Below are 17,496 nucleotides of genomic sequence, written 5' to 3'. Positions count from 1 at the left end.
TACTTGGCCTAGATCTTTATGTGACTTGAGCGTAAGTGCATACAATAGCTTGTTTGACGGATGACAAGGGGACAGAGTTTTGTTGCTGAGCTGTGTCTATTTCCTCCTCCTCATTCCTTCCTTCCAACCGTCACTGACCATATGGAAATGCTGAGGACATGTTGTGCCCTTGATAGATACATATAATGGCAGAGCACAGTCCCCGAGTCAATGAAGACATCCTTTAGTTGACCTGTGGCTTGGTTATCCCATAAAGGGATTTATTACTTAGGGTGGATGGCAAGGCTTAAGTTTTACATAGTAGATAATCCATGAGCCACAACAATAAAGATAAAATGGGATGAGTCCCAATCTATTCCCTATGTCAGGGGTTGGCAACTAAATTCAGCCACGGGACGATTTTTGGTCATGGGGCTGGACCATAATTATAATAATTTGCACATTGCAAATTGACCACAACTAAGCACAAAAAAAGATTGTATTTGAAAATAAGAATAATTTCATACCTTGATTACGTTGAGATACGATCACGTATGTCTATTTCTTTATTATTGGGAATACTTTCCTAAATACATTTATTTTCTCAATTCCTTGTGATTTTTTACTAAAAACTTTGGGGGGCCACGCCTGTTTCTGCCTGTTGCCGACCCCTACCCTTATAGTAGTGGACTACTTTTGACCAGGGCCTATAGGGTTCTGGTCAAAAGTAGTGCACTATATAGTGAATAGGATGCCATTTGGGACACAGATTGTCCATTCAGTTTCAGTATGCAGGGGACAATAAAACCCTTTCTATCCATGAGATTAATGGTTTATTTAGAAAGTCAGTGAATTGAATGTAATTAAATCAGAGGGCTGAATCTCAAGACACGTTCACTCATTACATTGTTTTATGGCCATTCCCTCACCGTCTGATGTACCTCATTCAGCAGGCAGAACACGATTTTACTCTTGACAGTGGGTTCGGATATAATGAGTTTTAAAGTGAATCAGATATTAATGGAATTTGTGGTACACCAATAAAATCGAATGAAACCTCCACAGGAGCAATGTCTGGATTAAAATAAATCGGGAGGAAATAAACATTAATAGAATATTTAACAGTATCCACCCAGTGCTATAATGTAGAGGAATCGCTTGTTTCCTGAGTACAAAGCAGTGTTGGGATGGGGGTATCTGTCGGCATCAGGCAGATATAGAAAAGAATGAGGTGTTGATATTTAGCTGAATCCATATGTTATGATACAACTTGTGGTCTGTCTGATAATTTATCCTACTGGTTCCCCTGTAAGTGAATAACGTCTCATTGTAAAAGGTTATTCACCAATAAGGAATATTTGGCAAGGGGTCGATATATCCTTGACCAAGGTTTGAGAGGTGAGCCTTTTTCATGATTGAAGAAAATTATAATCTGTTTATTATCTGATGCAGCATTTCTCTGCATTACATAGTCATGGGCTAGTGGCTATACATATACTGGTTTTCGACTTTGTAACTGCAAACATGCAATGCAAAATAATATGATAACCTAAGTTACATGTTGTAGTTTAAACTGAGGAGTGTCTATCCTTGAGAGACCCAACAAGAATGCTTAAATGATCAGCCGTACCACAAACAATTTAACACAGTGATTTAGACTAGAGAGAAGCTTAGTGTGTTTTAGCTCAGACCAGACAAGCCCACTAGCTCAGTCTTCCTTGCAGATGGCATTTGCTTAGTATGGGGCCCAGTAGCAGACTTTTTAATTGTAAAGAGTACAGTTGCATATAGCTGTTTTCCCCATAAGGCTTGCTGAATGTCAGATCCAGGGGCACAAGGCAAGCTGGTGTTTAAATTTAGGTCTTTCACTCTTAGCTGGTCAGCTTTGTCTGTGTCTGCCTCTACAGTTGCATAATACATGGGAACAAACCCAGCAGAGGAGCTTTCGGCAAAGTGGATCAGTGGTGCAGTCATTTTCTGTCTTCAAAATGCTCACACAAAGGTGTGCTATTAATGGTAGAAAATGCTTTATCTCCTGTTTTAGCCAGGAAGGCTGCGGACCTTACCTGTTGGTAAATTCAAAGTTGTGAAGACTCATTTGTATCTGTTTATAAATCATAGTGTTGTCATGCTAAATCTCTTTACAAAGGCGATATAGAAACAATAACCAATTCAATGGCTGAGGAAAGTCTCCAGGTGCAAGTTACCATGTTATACTGTAATATGCCTCTGTATGTTTTCTAAATAGAGTAACAGAAACCATTAGACAGCGCTCTCTAGCTGGAGGGGGATTCATGAACTGGCAGTCAGATGGTTTTCAAGCCAGATTTGGTTTTGGTTCCCTTTTCCAAACATGCAGCTCACAGTGATAATCAAGGTCCTGATCCTTCACACTGTCCCCTATTAACCAGCAACAGATTAATCAGTGGTCTCAGGGCTGGTCGGTTACGACTTCTGCCATCCTCATTCTCAACACAGACACTGGTTACATTCAGACACTGGTTACATTCCATTTGGGGGATGCACCCACTGTGAGGAGTGAATCACTCAGTAATTGTAGCATCTGTTTGACAATGTGTGGATGCGACTATCCCATCCTTCCTTTCTCAGCCAACAGAAACACATCCAGCGGGACTGTGCGTGCTGAGAAAGGCGGTGGTAGATGTCCTTGGCATCAGCAGCTGACAAGTCAATCTAAGCCATTATTTCATTTGAGCTGGAAGTGCCAGATTCCAGAATGGTTCTTAATGCCTCTTAAAATTTGATTTGGAACTGCCCAAAAATCCCTTTCACTTCCTCTGTGTGTGGATAATTAGAGCCGATGCTGAGAAAATTGCAAAATCGCAGTCAGAGGCGATCAAGCAGCTCAAGCAATTAGATGTGATTCGTGTCGTGCTGCTTGTATTCCTATATTCTTTAAGTCTTAACGAACAGAGGCACAAGCCTTCAAACTCCTCAGTTTGATTTCTGACCTCAAACTGTCATCACAAGAATAAAGACAGAGGTTTACATGGATTAGTCTTAGAGAACCATAACCTTGAACTTATGTTGCCTTTTTTTTCCAACCTACTGTGGGAAAGTTCATATAGATAAGTCTGAATGAATGCTTTAAAATGATGGTGGCCTTACCTTTCCAACATATTGTGGTTCCGATCCCATATATTCCTCCAGTACAAAGAACTGGTTCCACACCCATCCTCTCTTCACCCTCTGAACCCCTGACGCCACATGTCTCCTCAGTCCCAGTCCTTCCACACCCCTCAGGTGTTGCTCTCTTCCCATCCTGCTTTGGGGTGGAGCGTGGAGGGGAGCCAGGAAACCTTTGTCCAAGAGAAACCAAAAGACCAACAGCAGACCGTTCCTTGTAATCATTGGCAATCTGGGCAGTGGAGTATCTCTGTTGAATTCCAATGAGAGACTGTCAGTGAGACAATAGAAGCTGGGTTGCAGATCCAATGAAGAAAGGGACGGGAGGATGTTGTGGTGACATGGGTAGATTGGTCTCCAGGATGTTTGGCATCTCACTCAACTAGTCCTCATTACCTAGGTCTCCTGGTGGAAAGAGGGAAGACATGGGCTTACTTTACAATGCAGTTAAAGTAGTTACAAGACAACATGAAAAATAATCTCATCCACCAGCCAATTGAACCTGTCTATATGTGGTAGCAATATAGCCTGGGGACGAGGTTACATACAAAGTACTGCATTGAAATAAACAGCAGTACTTCATACAGTCCCAATCTTATAACTGGCACATCAGTAACTCATCATCATTATTAACAAACTCTGCTCTGATTATATCTACTCATTTTGAGGTCAAAATGCACTTTCTATGTTCGTCTAGTCAACCTTGACAGTATCTTACCGGAGGGATTTTACGGATAATGATTCCGGAAAAATGAAACATGAGCAAATTGGTCCTCTGGCGTGCATTTAATTCTGCGAGTCAGGCTATGTGAAGTTAGTGGAGCAGGAGCAGACATCAAACAAAGTCACACACACAGAGGAAAGGGAGATGAGCAAAAATGACAAGACTCCACGTCCAGAAAAATCACTGTAAGGGAGCATGAAAGATACAATATATTGTGCCAGTGTCCAGGATATTGGTCCAAACATTGATTTTACTTGAAGTGACTGGAGGAAACTGGAGGAGGCAGTGCCAGAGCTAGATGTCAAGGATCCAGGTTCTCTGTCAGGGTTTTGACTTTCTAATTAACTTTGCAGAAAGTATGTGACATTCCTGCATTTCTAACAACAACTGCATACTGGAGATTAGAGAATAGTTTACATATTGCATAATTAACTAGAATTCCTGTCACCTTTTGACTTGAAGGGGATACTTTGTAGTCCCCTTCAAAGACATTACACACTAGTTGTTGCTAAGGCTTATGTCCTCACCCTTAACCTCTGGCCATGCCCCTTCCTTGCCTCTCCACTCTGTTCATTAGCACCCTCCAGGCTTCCTTATTCCTGTTGGTAAATGCATGGGGCGGCCAACTTATGTTTTCCTTTCCATTTTGTGAGTGACTGACAAGTGAAGACCTTTCATTATTGAATAATATGTATACATGTTCATATCAAGATCCTTGTTAAAGTTAGTGTATATTCTGCATGCAAATTAGTACCATTTCCTGTCAATCCAGCATTTGAGATGCATTTCAGTTATCCATTTTGCACTTGTCAGTCATGCTTGTATGTTAAAATGTGTTTGTATCCCCCTCTTGTATTTCCCTAGTAAACCTCAACGTTATACTGCAACTGTTCTCCAAGTGCTCCTGTGTCGGTGTGTGCAATAAACCCCACTATTTGGATCCTTGCTTCATCTCTTCGTTTCATCTGCCTTATCGACGTGCCATGGTGGCATTCTGAACCAGTCAAAACTTCCTTAAACAGTCCACCTCTTCTATACTAATGTTAGTTGTTAACAGTGCAGCGTCTGTATGCGTAGCACTGAATGACAGCTGTAGGCCAACTTCCACTGATCCCACCCCTCATCCCTCTTTACTTCTATCCCTCCCCCCTTCAAATCTGCTTCAACAGACCTGTTTATTTTTAGCTTTGGGTTTATACAAATTTACAGTAGTTTCTCTCCTTCATTGTGCGATGGTAGGCTATATTCCTTGGTTAACAGGTTATTGTGCATCCATGTATTCTCTGGAGGCTAAACCCCCGCTGTTCTTATCTGTCTGGAAGGCAAGTCCCGAGATTGTACAAAATGTCCTTGTATCGTGCCACACACGGCTATTCCATATCCCACTTTCTGAGATTGAGTGGTCACTGAATGATGACAACATCTGACTGATGACGTGTTGGATGATCTTGTTGATTATAGTACCTGCATCCATATGACTTTTTGACACAAATTATAGTGTTGTGTCCTATAAAGTACTGTTTGACTTAATGAGTAGGCCATCATAAGTCATCACTGTTATTTTACAGTTGATGTGAGATGTCTTCCGTAGTTTCTGCCTCCAGAGCAGAAGGCCTAATGAGAACAGACGTGTGTGTGTGTGTGTGTGTGTGTGTGTGTGTGTGTGTGTGTGTGTGTGTGTGTGTGTGCGTGTGTGTAGTGGGAGCCTGCATGGCACTGATACTGGCAAAGGAGGGCTCAACCAACCCCCTTACTGCACAAACATGTGACTTAACAGAGAGCCACCTGATCTGATAGTGGGGTGGTAGAGGCCCACTATTCTCCCTTAGCTGGGCTCAGGTGACTACATACACCATAGACATTAGGTCACACACACACATTTAGCTCAGGCCGATCCATCTCATAGCCGCAGCTCATGAGCTCCATCAGCAGCAGATTTGGATTCACATGGGAAATAAATCTTAATCAACAAATGTTATTGAATCACATCAATGCGTTCCTCTAATGAAACTGAATAGCACCGAATAATTTCAATCTGAAACTTATCGTTCCTGTATCGTATTGTTCCTGTATGTACAGTACATTCGAAAAGTATTCAAACCACATTTCCTTACGTTACAGCCTTATTCTAAAATGGATTACATCGTTTTTGTCCCCCTCATCAATCTACACACAATACCCCATAATGACAAAGCAAGAACAGGTTTTTAGAAATTTTTGCAGATGTATTAAAAATGTAAAACTGAAATATCAAATTTACATAAATAATCAGACCCTTTACTCAGTACTTTGTTGAAGCGTCTTTGGTTGCAATTACAGCCTAGAGTCCTCTTGGGTATGACGCTACAAGCTTGGCACACCTATATTTGGGGAGTTTCTCCCATTCTTCTCTGCAGATCCTCTCAAGCTCTGTCAGGTTGGATGGAGATTGTCGCTGTACAGCTATTTTCAGGTTTCTCCAGAGATGTTCGATCGGTTTCAAGTCCAGGCTCTGGCTGGGCCACTCAAGGACATTCAGAGACTTGTCCCGAAGCCACACCTGCACTGTCTTGGTTGTGTGCTTAGGGTCGATGTTCTGTTGGAAGGTGAACCTTCAACCCAGTCTGAGGTCCTGAGTGCTCTGGAGCAGGTTTTTGTGAAGGATCTCTGTGTACTTTGCTCCGTTCATCTTTCCCTCGATCCTGACTAGTCTCCTAGTCCGTGCCACTGAAAAACATCCCCACAGCATGATGCTGCTACCAGAATGGTTCACCATAGGGATGATGCCAGGTTTCCTCCAGACGTGACGTTTGGCATTCAACCCAAATAGTTCTATCTTGGTTTTATCAGACCAAAGAATCTTGTTTCACATGGTCTGAGAGTTCTTTAGGTGCCTTTTGGCAAACTTCAAACTGGCTGTCATGTGCCTTTTACTCAGGAGTGGCTTTCGTCCGGCCACTTTACCATACAGGCCTGATTGGTGGAGTGCCACAGAGATGGTTGTCCTTCTGGAAGTTTCTCCCATCTCCACAGAGGAACTCTGGAGCTCTGTCAGAGTGACAATCAGATCCTTGATCACCTCCCTGACCAAGGCCCTTCTCTCCGATTGCTCAGTTTGGCCTGGTGGCCAGCTCTAGGAAGAGTCTTGGGGGTTCCAAACGTCTTACATTTAAGAATGACGGAGGTCATTGTGTTCTTGGGGACTTTCAATGCTGTTTTGATACCCTTTCTCAGATCTGTGCCTCATACAATCCTGTCTCAGAGCTCTACGGATAATTCCTTCAACCTCAACGCTTGGTTTTTGCTCTGACATACTCTGTCATCTGTGGGACCTTATATAGTCAGGTGTGTGCCTTCCATATCATGTCCAATCAGTTGAATTTACCACAGGTGGACTCCAATCAAGTTGAAGGAACATCTCAAGGATGATTAATGGAAACAGCATACACCTGAGCTCAATTTCGAGTTTCATAGCAAAGGGTCTGAATACTTACGTAAATAAGGTATTTCCATTTTTTATTATTTTTATAAATTTGCAAACATTTCTAAAAACCTGTTTTTGCTTTGTCATCATGGGATATTGTGTGTATAGTGATAAAAATACAAATAATTTATACATTTTAGAATAACAAAATGTGGAAAAATGGAAGCGGCCTGAATACTTCCCGAATGCACTCTATCTATCCTGAATGAAAATATAAAAATGTTGGTCTCGTGAGCTGAAATAAAAGATCCCATAAATGTTCCATAAGCACAAAAATATTATTTCTCCCAAATGTTGTGCTCAAATGTGTTTACATCCCTGTCAGTGAGCATTTCTCCTTTGCCAAGATAATCCATCCACCTGACAGGAGTGCCATATCCAGAAGCTGATTCAACAGCATGATCATTACACAGGTGCACCTTGTGCCGGGACAATAAAATGCCACTCTAAAATGTGCAGTTTTGTCACACAACTCAATGCCACAGATGTCTCAAGTTGAGGGAATGTGCAATTGACATACTGACTGCAGGAATATCCACAAGAGCTGTTGCCAGAGAATTTAATGTTAATTTCTCTATCATAAGCCTCCATTATAATTTTAGAGAATTTGGCAGTACGTCCAACCGGCCTCACAACTGTAGACCACGCGCAACCAGGACCTACAAATATGACTTCTTCACCTTCGGGATCGTCTGAGACCAGCCACCCAGACAATTGATGAAACTGTGGGTATGCACAACCGAAGAATGTCTGCGCAAACTGTCAGAAACAGTCTCAGGGAAGCTCATCAGGCATGCTCTTTGTCCTTGCTGATTTCAAAGTTGTGAACAGAGAAGCCCATGCTGGCAGGGGGTTATGGTATGGACAGGCATAGGTTAAGGACAACAAACACAATTGCATTTATTGATTGTAGTTTGAATTCACAGAGACACCATGATGAGATCCTGAGGCCCATTGTCGTGCCATTCATCCCCTGCCATCTCCTCATGTTTCAGCATGATAATGCATGGCCCCATGTCGCAAGAATCTGAACACAATTCCTGGAAGCTGAAAATGTCCCAGTTCTTTCATGACCTGCATACTCACTGTGACATGTCACCCATTGAGTATGTTTGGGATGCTCTGGATCAACGTGTACGACAGCGTGTTCCAGTGTCGTGCTGCATGAGGCAAATGGTCGTCACACCAGATACTGACTGGTTTTCCGATCCACACCCCTACCTTTTTTTAAGGTATCTGTGACCAACAGATTCATATATGCATTCCCAGTCATGTGAAATCCATAGATTTGGGCCTAATGAATTCATTTCAAATGATTGATTTAATTATATAAACTGTAACTCAGTAAAATCTTTGACATTTTTGCATGTTGTGTTAATATTTTTGTTTTGTGTATATAAGTACCGAATCGTCTTGAAAGTGTTAGATACACATTCCTAAAAGACAGCCATCCCTAATCCACCAGTAGTATCCTTTGGGTTGAGAGATATGTTGTGAGATGTTCAACAGCATCCCTTGAGAAAGGTAGTAGCAGAAACTTCTGTGATGGCTGTACTATGTTGAATTCAAATGTAAAAGACCACAGCAAGCAATAACAAACTTGTATTCTTTGCATGTGCACCCCATCTCTATATTGAGAGATGTGTCACGACTTTTAGATAGAAACGAAGAACAAGGCATACAAGGACGTAGACCATTGCAAAGCATAAAATATTTTTGTTGCTGGATCAATATTCAGAGACAAAGGAAATGGTATTGTGTTCGACTGAAATTGTGTTACATAAGAGTCTGTTTTTCATATAAAATAGAACCCAATATGAACCAGCAAAGCCTAGGAACAGTGTTGGCATTAACGCATCAACACATACATATGACCCTCTGGCCTGTATACTGTACGGTAATGATTTATCCTCAGATAATTATTATATCTCTAAAGTCATGGCCAAAGGCACAAACATCACCAGAGGCTAGAATTTTTTTATTTCATTTTATTTAATTTAACCTATATTTAACTAGGCAGGTCAGTTAAGAACAAATTCTTATTTACAATGACAGCCTACAGCGGCCAAACCCTAACCCAGACAACGCTGGGCCCTATGGGACTCCCAATCACGGCTGGTTTTGATACAGCTTGGAATTGAACCAAGGTCTGTACTAACCACTCTAGAACTGAGATGCATTGCCTTAGATCGCAGAGTAACTCGGGAGCACCAAGAAAGGATGGTCTGAGATGCCCTTATGGACCATTAAACAATCTGTACTGTATGTTTCTACATAATTATCACTCTCTCTCACACACACCACACACTCTCCCTGAAACATTTGCAAATCCACCCAAACACAAACGTCATCAATCATCCCATGACGTCAAACCAGCTCTGCTGCCCCAGTTGGAGAAGAATTTAGGAATTCTGGTTTGGAATATATTAACACAATTTATCACTGGGCTCTCCACTGCCGACAGTTTTAATGCTAAATCACAGTTTATAATTTGAATTTGGAATTTGAAGTTTTCAACGAATATGGCCAATTATCTTTATGGGTTGACCAACTTATTTAATGTTGTTAGTCAACTTACTGCATTACATACTGTATGCAGGGCCGGCCGTGCCAATAAGCAAAATAAGTGGCCACTAAGGGGCCCCCCACCAAGGGAACTCAGTCTCAACTTACCAGTTATAATATATATACAGTATACATATTACAATACACAAGGTGCAATTTGGAAATTTAGTAGTGCATCAACAGTTTTCTTCTTGTTATGTAGGTCACTGATAGTCACTCAATTAGACCATTTTTTGGATTGATAGGTAAATTAGTCTTGCCAGCTATCTAAACATTGCAGTAATCCTGGCCAATTTACCGACAGGGCACGCAGGACACATGCACAGGGGGCCCCCATTGATTTTGTTAGTCACCCTCACCCAGATATTGTATAATCACGGCAAAATGTGTAGAATTGCAGGAAATGTTCTTTTAAACCGCAAAAATGTATCTCCACCCCATGGCAAAATGAGTATAATTGCATGAAATTAGTTTTAAAACTGCAAAGAAAAATCTGCCCCATCACAAAATGTGACTTGTTTTAGGAAACTAGGCATATGCCATGCATCACTACTTCACATGAGAGGCATATTTTTATATCAAAATGCATTTTGGGGCAGAAATGCCTTCTGGAACATGTGAACTTTCATGTGCCTTAAAAACAAACTTGTATGCCATCTGTAAATATGAATAAAATTGTTAAATTACGAGCCTAGTTGGTTAAGCCACGGAAAAAGCCAGGAACCTTCCTGCTAGCCATGATTGGCTTAGATAATGGAAGAGCTGGACATGCCGAGAGATGAGTTGCTTACTATGTGTAGGTAATCCTTTCTAAAGCGGATTTTTTAAAAGATATCACGAAGAGCTGTACAAGTGGCTCTCCACTTTCCGGAGGACCGAGTTTTGAAATCAGTGGAATGCCTGGTGTGAGCAGAGTATGATAGCTAAGGAGATGGAGAAAATGCGGGTGTTTGATTGCAAATGTGGAGGGAGTTGAAAAGAGAACACAGAAGGCTGTTGTATAAAACTGGATTACAACTTCAAACTAAGGGCAACCATGGCATCCGTGACAGAGAGGGATATGTCCATGTATAAGGGTAAGAGAGTCTAGCTAGCTACATTTTCAGATATTATATCTTTCTAATTATGTCAGAAAAATAAATTACTTCAACTTTATTTAACCCGGTAGGCCAGTTGAGAACAAGTTCTCATTTACAACTGTGACCTGGTCAAGATTAAGCAAAGCAGTGAGACAAAAGAACAACAACACAGAGTTACACATGGGATGAACAAAAGTACAGTGAATAACAAGAGAAAAATCTATATACAGTGTGTGCAAATGGAGTAAGATTAGGAAGGTAAGGCAATAAATAGGCCATAGTAGCGAAGTAATTACAATTTAGCAGTTTAACACTGGAGTGATAGATGTGTAGATGATGATGTGCAAATTCTGGTGTGAAAAATAACAAAAAAAGTACATTAAAATAATATGGGGATGAGGTAGGTAGTTGTATGGGCTATTTACAGATGGGCTGTGTACAGCTGCAGCGATTGGTGAGCTGCTCAGATAGCTGATGCTTAAAGTTAGTGAGGGAGATATAAGTCTCCAACTTCAGTGATTTTTGCAATTCGTTCCAGTCATTGGCAGCAGAGAACTGGAAGGAAAGGCGGCTAAAGTAGGTGTTGGCTTTGGGGATGACCAGTGAGATATACCTCCTGGAGTGTGTGCTACGGTTGGGTGTTGTTATGGTGAACAGTGAGCTGAGATAAGGTGGAGCTTTACCTAGCAAAGACTTATGGATGACCTGGAAACAGTAGGTCTGACGACGAATATGAAGCGAATGCCAGCCAACGAGAGCATACACTGTACTCTCTATCATCTACTGCATCTTTATGTAATACATGAATCACTAGCCACTTTAACTATGCCACTTTGTTTACATACTCATCTCCTATGTATATACTGCACTCAATACCATCTACTGTATCTTGCCTATGCCGCTCTGTACCATCAGTCATTCATATATCTTTATGTACATATTCTTTATCCCCTTACACTTGTGTCTATAAGGTAGTAGTTTTGGAATTGTTAGCTAGATTACTTGTTGGTTATTACTGCATTGTCGGAACTAGAAGCACAAGCATTTCGCTACACTCGCATTAACATCTGCTAACCATGTGTATGTGACAAATAAAATTTGATTTGATTTGATTTATTTACAGGTCGCAGTGGTGGGTAGTATATGAGGCTTTGGTGACAAAATGGATGGCACTGTGATAGACTGCATCCAGTTTGCTGAGTAGAGTGTTGGAGGCTATTTTGTGAATGACATCGCCAAAGTCAAGGATCGGTAGGATAGTCAGTTTAACGAGGGTATGTTTGGCAACATGAGTGAAGGAGGCTTTGTTGCGAAATAGGAAGCCGATTCTAGATTTAATTTTGGATTGGAGATGCTTAATATGAGTCTGGAAGGAAAGTTTATAGTCTAGCCAGACACCTAGGTATTTCTAGTTGTCCACATATTTTAAGGTAGAGCCATCCAGAGTAGTGATGCTAGTCGGGCAGGGATCGGTTGAGGAGCATGCATTTCGTTTTACTAGTGTTTAAGAGCAGTTGGAGGCCACGGAAGGAGTGTTGTATGGCATTGAAGCTTGTTTGGAGGTTTGTTAACACAGTGTCCAAAGAAGGGTCAGATTATGGTTAATTGTCTAAACAAAAGACCCCATTATGCAAGTAACCATTTCACTGAACCGTTTACACCTTCCAACAAGCTAGAAGTGAACCAAAAACATTATCTAAAAAGTTGCATTTAGTTGCCTGGTTTGCTAGACTGACATATACTAAATTCCTTTCGAAACAGATGGATTTATTGGTGTTAAAATTCACCAGTTATGCTATTTTGGACCCCCAGTGTGCTGATGTCATGCAGCCTGTCGTTTTTGTGGTTATACTGGGGCTGCAGGGTAGCCTAGTGGTTAGAGTGTTGGAGTACTAACTGAAAGTTTGCAAGATCAAATCCCAAGCTGACAAGGTAAGAATCTGATGTTCTACCCCTGAGCAACCCACTGTTCCTAGGCTGTCATTGAAAATAAGAATTTGTTCTTAACTGACTTGCCTAGTTAAATAAAGGTTGTCACTGCAACCACTCTATACAGACATGTGGAAGTCATATAAACCAGCCTTTAGTCATGAACTTTGGTTGTACACTTCCATACTCACTGTTTAGCACATGGCCTCACATGTGAATCCTTAAAGAGATGGGTGGGGCTACTATGTTGAATGGCGACGAAGACAATGAAGAACTCTCCAGTAAGTGTCCCAAAACAATCAAGGGCTATTTTTTCAAAAGTGGAGTTACAAGTTTCAAAGCAGAATTACTTTCCCAGTGTTCCTCAACTGCCGTGTATGATATACCATACTAGCTCCGAGTCTCTACATTTATCCAATGTAAAAAATACAATTATGTTTCTACATAAGATCGGATCAAGGAGGCCAATCACAAATGTGTAGAATTGCAGAAAATCTGCTTTAAAACTAAATGTTCTGTATCACCATGGCATGATGTGTAGAATTGCAGGACATTTTTTTTCTCTTCGCCGCAAAGATGGGGTCAACTAAAAAGTGGGGGGATCCCCCAGCCAAATTAGCTTAGGGCATCCCAAAAGGCTAGGGCCGGCCCTGACTGTATGTGTAGAGCTGAGGCAAGTAAAAGATAAATGCACAAACCACGTGTCAGCAATATCTGTGCTAAAACCCGGCCTTTGCAATAAAATCATGTTTTGTTTTTAAGTGATTTTAAAGAAAGTGGAGAGTCACACATTCTATTGTAGCCTACTCTCATATTTTATTAATGCAGAAGGCAAAAACCAGCAGTGAATGCAAAAAGCAGCACTTGGGCACACGGTGCCTTCACCAGGATTTAGAAAGGAAAGATAAAAACAGCAAGCCAAAGGAAAGAAAACTGAGGCCGTAGTCTTCCTTGCATGTATTTGTGTTTACCTAGACACAGAGCTTTATATGGAATTCCTTGCAATTCTTTATATGGAATTTGAATACCTGCACCACTTGCATCAATATCATCCAGTGCAGATCACTGAGCAAAAGACGACCGACTGGGCTACTTGCTGCATGTTATCACTTCAAATGCAATAAAAACAATCTTTTAATCCATGTCGGCATACTCCATGGGGGCTTAATCGAGTTTGGAGTCATGTTAGTAGGATGTTTTCGGGTGGTGATATAGACAGATTTGGTTTGCTACTGTACCAGTCATTTCTTATTTCGTTACTGTCACACTTTACTGTCTTTTCGTTATCTATCTTATCTTTGTAAAGATAAAATATTCAGTTCAATTATTATTTTAATGAAACAGCGAAATTAACCCAGTGGGTATAACTACTCCACATCTCTGTCATGTAATTGTAGCATTTCATCCTCACAAAACAAACAAAACAACTAAGGACCTTAACAGTGAAACAAACCTTAACTGTCTCTCGTCAGGCTCCCAGGCTGGTGGGGTTAGACCAAATTAATCCACACATCTGATGGTAAAAGCGATGAAACTCCCTTGCGAGCGAAGAACACACTCAGACTTACAGCCCTTCAAACACATTTTCTCTCTGTCTCTATCTCTCCCACTCTCTCTGTCCTGCTCTCTCTCTTTCCCTCAACCTCTCTTTTCTCCCTCTCTTTTTCAGTCTCTCTTTTTCACTCTACCCCTCTCTCCTTCCCTCTCTCTTTCATTCTCCCTCTCTTTCCAAGGTTCTCCAATACACTTTGTTCTCACTCTTCTCTCAGCAGGCGAGTGCGGAGGAGAGATGAAAAAGGAGAGATAGAGTATAAGCTGTATGTAGTAGTATTGTATGCAGGAGTGCTCAGCAGTGCACATAGCGTAAAGCCAAGTTGCAAGCCCAGCACTCTGATGGGCTCCTGTGCCGTGTTGTGAATATATTTGAGGTGGGTGTCAAGAGAGTCTCGATCCCTTAAGGTCCCCATGCTGGTCTGGAATCCTCCTCCCACCTCTAAATTCCTGGCTAAGTAGAGGGGAGGAACCAGTGATGTGCTCTGATGTGGTCATCTGAGGAGTTTACTTGTGCCCTGAGACTTTGATTGTAAAGAGCTTCACCATGATTTATTGCTAATGCAATTACTGATACAATTGTTGTTTCATAGGGTTTAATTTTTTATTTATTTAACCTTTATTTAACTAAGCAAGTCAGTTAAGAACAAATTCTTATGTACAATGATGGCCTATCACAGCCAAACACTAACCCGGACAACTCTGGACCAATTGTGCGCCGCCCTATGGAACTCCCAACCACGGCCGGTTGTGATACAGCCCAGGATCGAACCAGGGTCTGTAGTGATTCCTCTAGCACTGAGATGCAGTGCCTTAGACCACTGTGCCACTCAGGAGGAACCCAGCCGGGCTCAAGATGCCTTTCCAAGTGGCATGGTGTTTGTGTACTTTATGTCATCGCAGATGTACTAAGGTATTATTTTTTCTTTGCTCTCTCAGAAGCATTAGTGGAATACATGATCTTGTCCATTGTCAAAGCCAAATTAAAAACTACCCAAAGGCTAAGCCACAACACCTGGTAGTAGTGGTGTGTAGCACGATATCACGTTGACATTGCATGATAGCATTTGTGTCTGTGAGTCTGAACCTCTGCCTTTTCTCCTAACGTGATCTTAATTTGATTGTAGTTCATGGAGTAATGTGCCTGCTCTGATCAACCCCTGTCCAGATGGCATAGCATGTCCTGTGAAAAACACTATTTAATCCTCTGAACACATGGTGTGCTGAGTCAAGCTCAGTGTGTGTTTGTCTGTAAGCGTGTGTAAGCGTGTGTGTGTGTGTGTGTGTGTGTGTGTGTGTGTGTGTGTGTGTGTGTGTGTGTGTGTGTGTGTGTGTGTGTGTGTGTGTGTGTGTGTGTGTGTGTGTGTGTGCATACAGTGCATTCTGAAAGTATTCAGACATGTAAAATGTATTGAATTAATGTTTTAATTATCAATCTACACACAATAGCCCCATAATGACAACACGAAAAAAGGTTTTTAGAAATGTATTAATTAATAATAAAAAATGGTAATACCTTATTTACGTAAGTATTCAGACCCTTTGCTATGAGACTCGAAATTGAGCTCAGGTGCATGCTGTTTCCATTGATCATCCTTGAGATATTTCTACAACTTGATTGGAGTTCACCTGTGGAAAATTCAACTGATTGGACATGATTTGGAAAGGCACACAGCTGTCTATATACGGTCCCGCAGTTGACAGTGCATATCAGAGCAAAGACCAAGCCATGAGGTCGAAGGAATTATCCGTAGAGCTCCGAGACATGGTTGTGTCGAGGCACAGATCTGGAGAAGGGTACAAAAACATGTCTGCAGCACTTAAGGTTCCCAAGAACACAGTAGCCTCCATTAGTCTTAAATGGAAGTAGTTTGGAAGCACCAAGACACTTCCTAGAGCTGGCCGTCCGGCAAACTGAGCAATCGAGGGAGAAGGGCCTTGGTCAGGGAGGTGACCGAGAACCCGATGGTCACTCTGTCAGAGCTCCAGAGTTCCTCTGTGGAGATGGGAGAACCTTCCAGAACGACAAACATCTCTGCAGCACTCCCCTAATCAGGCCTTTATGGTAGAGTGGCCAGAGGGAAATCACTCCTCAGTAAAAGGCACATGACAGCCCGCTTGGAGTTTTCCAAAATGCATCTAAAGGACTCTCAAACCACAAAAAAAAGATTCTCTGGTCTGATGAAACCAAGATTAAACTCTTTGGCCTGAATGCCAAGCGTCACGTCTGGAGGAAACCAGGCACCTCTCATCACCTGGCCAAAACCATGCCTACGGTGAAGCATGGTGGTGGCAGCATCACGCTGTGGGGATGTTTTTCAGAGGCACGGACTGGGAGACTAGTCAGGATCGAGGGAAAGATGAACGGAGCAAAGTACACAGAGATCATTGATGAAAACCTGCTCCAGAGCGCTCAGGACCTCAGACTGGGGTGAAGGTTCACCTTCCAACAGGATAACGACCCTAAGCACACAGTCAAGACAGTGCAGGAGTGGCTTCGGGACAAGTCTCTGAATGTCTGAGTGGCCCAGCCAGAACCTGGACTTGAACTCGGTTGAAGATCTCTTGAGAGAGCTGAAAATAGCTCCACATCCAACCTGATGTCACAGAGCTTGAGAGGATCTGCAGAGAAGAATGGGAGAAACTCCCAATCCACGCTTGTAGCCTCATACCCCAGAAGATTTGAGGCTGTTATTGCTGCCAAAGGTGCTTCAACAAAGTAATGAGTGAAGCATCTGAATACTTATGCAAATGTGATATTTCCGTTTATTTTATTTTATACATTTGCAAACATTTTGAAAAAACTGTTTTTGCTTTGACATCTTTGGGAATTGTGTGTAGATTGACAAGTGGAAAAAAATATTGAATCAGTTTTAGAAAAAGGCTGTAATTTAACACTGACCATATGATGCAGCTCATCTATTCCCTTTTGTCATGTTAAACTTTGCAGTCAGAACAAAGAATACTGGCATAACATTACAGATTAAAGTAGCTCTAGACGCTTGCTTTGCCTTATGGAAAGTATGAAGCTTAGAGGCAAAAAAGGATAGAAATGGAAA

The 17,496-nt window shown here is 41.6% G+C and overlaps 1 protein-coding gene across 1 annotated transcript in view; it reads right to left on the bottom strand.

Moving 5' to 3' along the window:
- The window catches only part of cdh12a (cadherin 12, type 2a (N-cadherin 2)), a 34,304-nt gene extending 19,800 nt beyond the window's left edge, over nt 1-14,504 (bottom strand). The window contains exons 1-2 of the mRNA XM_021613322.2: nt 14,340-14,504; nt 3,109-3,531 (exon numbers count right to left, since the gene is read on the bottom strand). Coding sequence (XP_021468997.2) covers nt 3,109-3,351 — 243 coding nt within the window. The 5' untranslated portion in view covers nt 3,352-3,531; nt 14,340-14,504. The remainder of the gene's footprint in view (nt 1-3,108; nt 3,532-14,339) is intronic.
- Between the last annotated feature and the right edge of the window lie 2,992 nt (nt 14,505-17,496).

Source organism: Oncorhynchus mykiss, chromosome 8 (genome assembly GCF_013265735.2).
Source record: "Oncorhynchus mykiss isolate Arlee chromosome 8, USDA_OmykA_1.1, whole genome shotgun sequence".
NCBI classification, from domain to species: Eukaryota; Metazoa; Chordata; class Actinopteri; order Salmoniformes; family Salmonidae; genus Oncorhynchus; species Oncorhynchus mykiss.
This window is presented reverse-complemented; position numbering and strand designations above follow the sequence as displayed.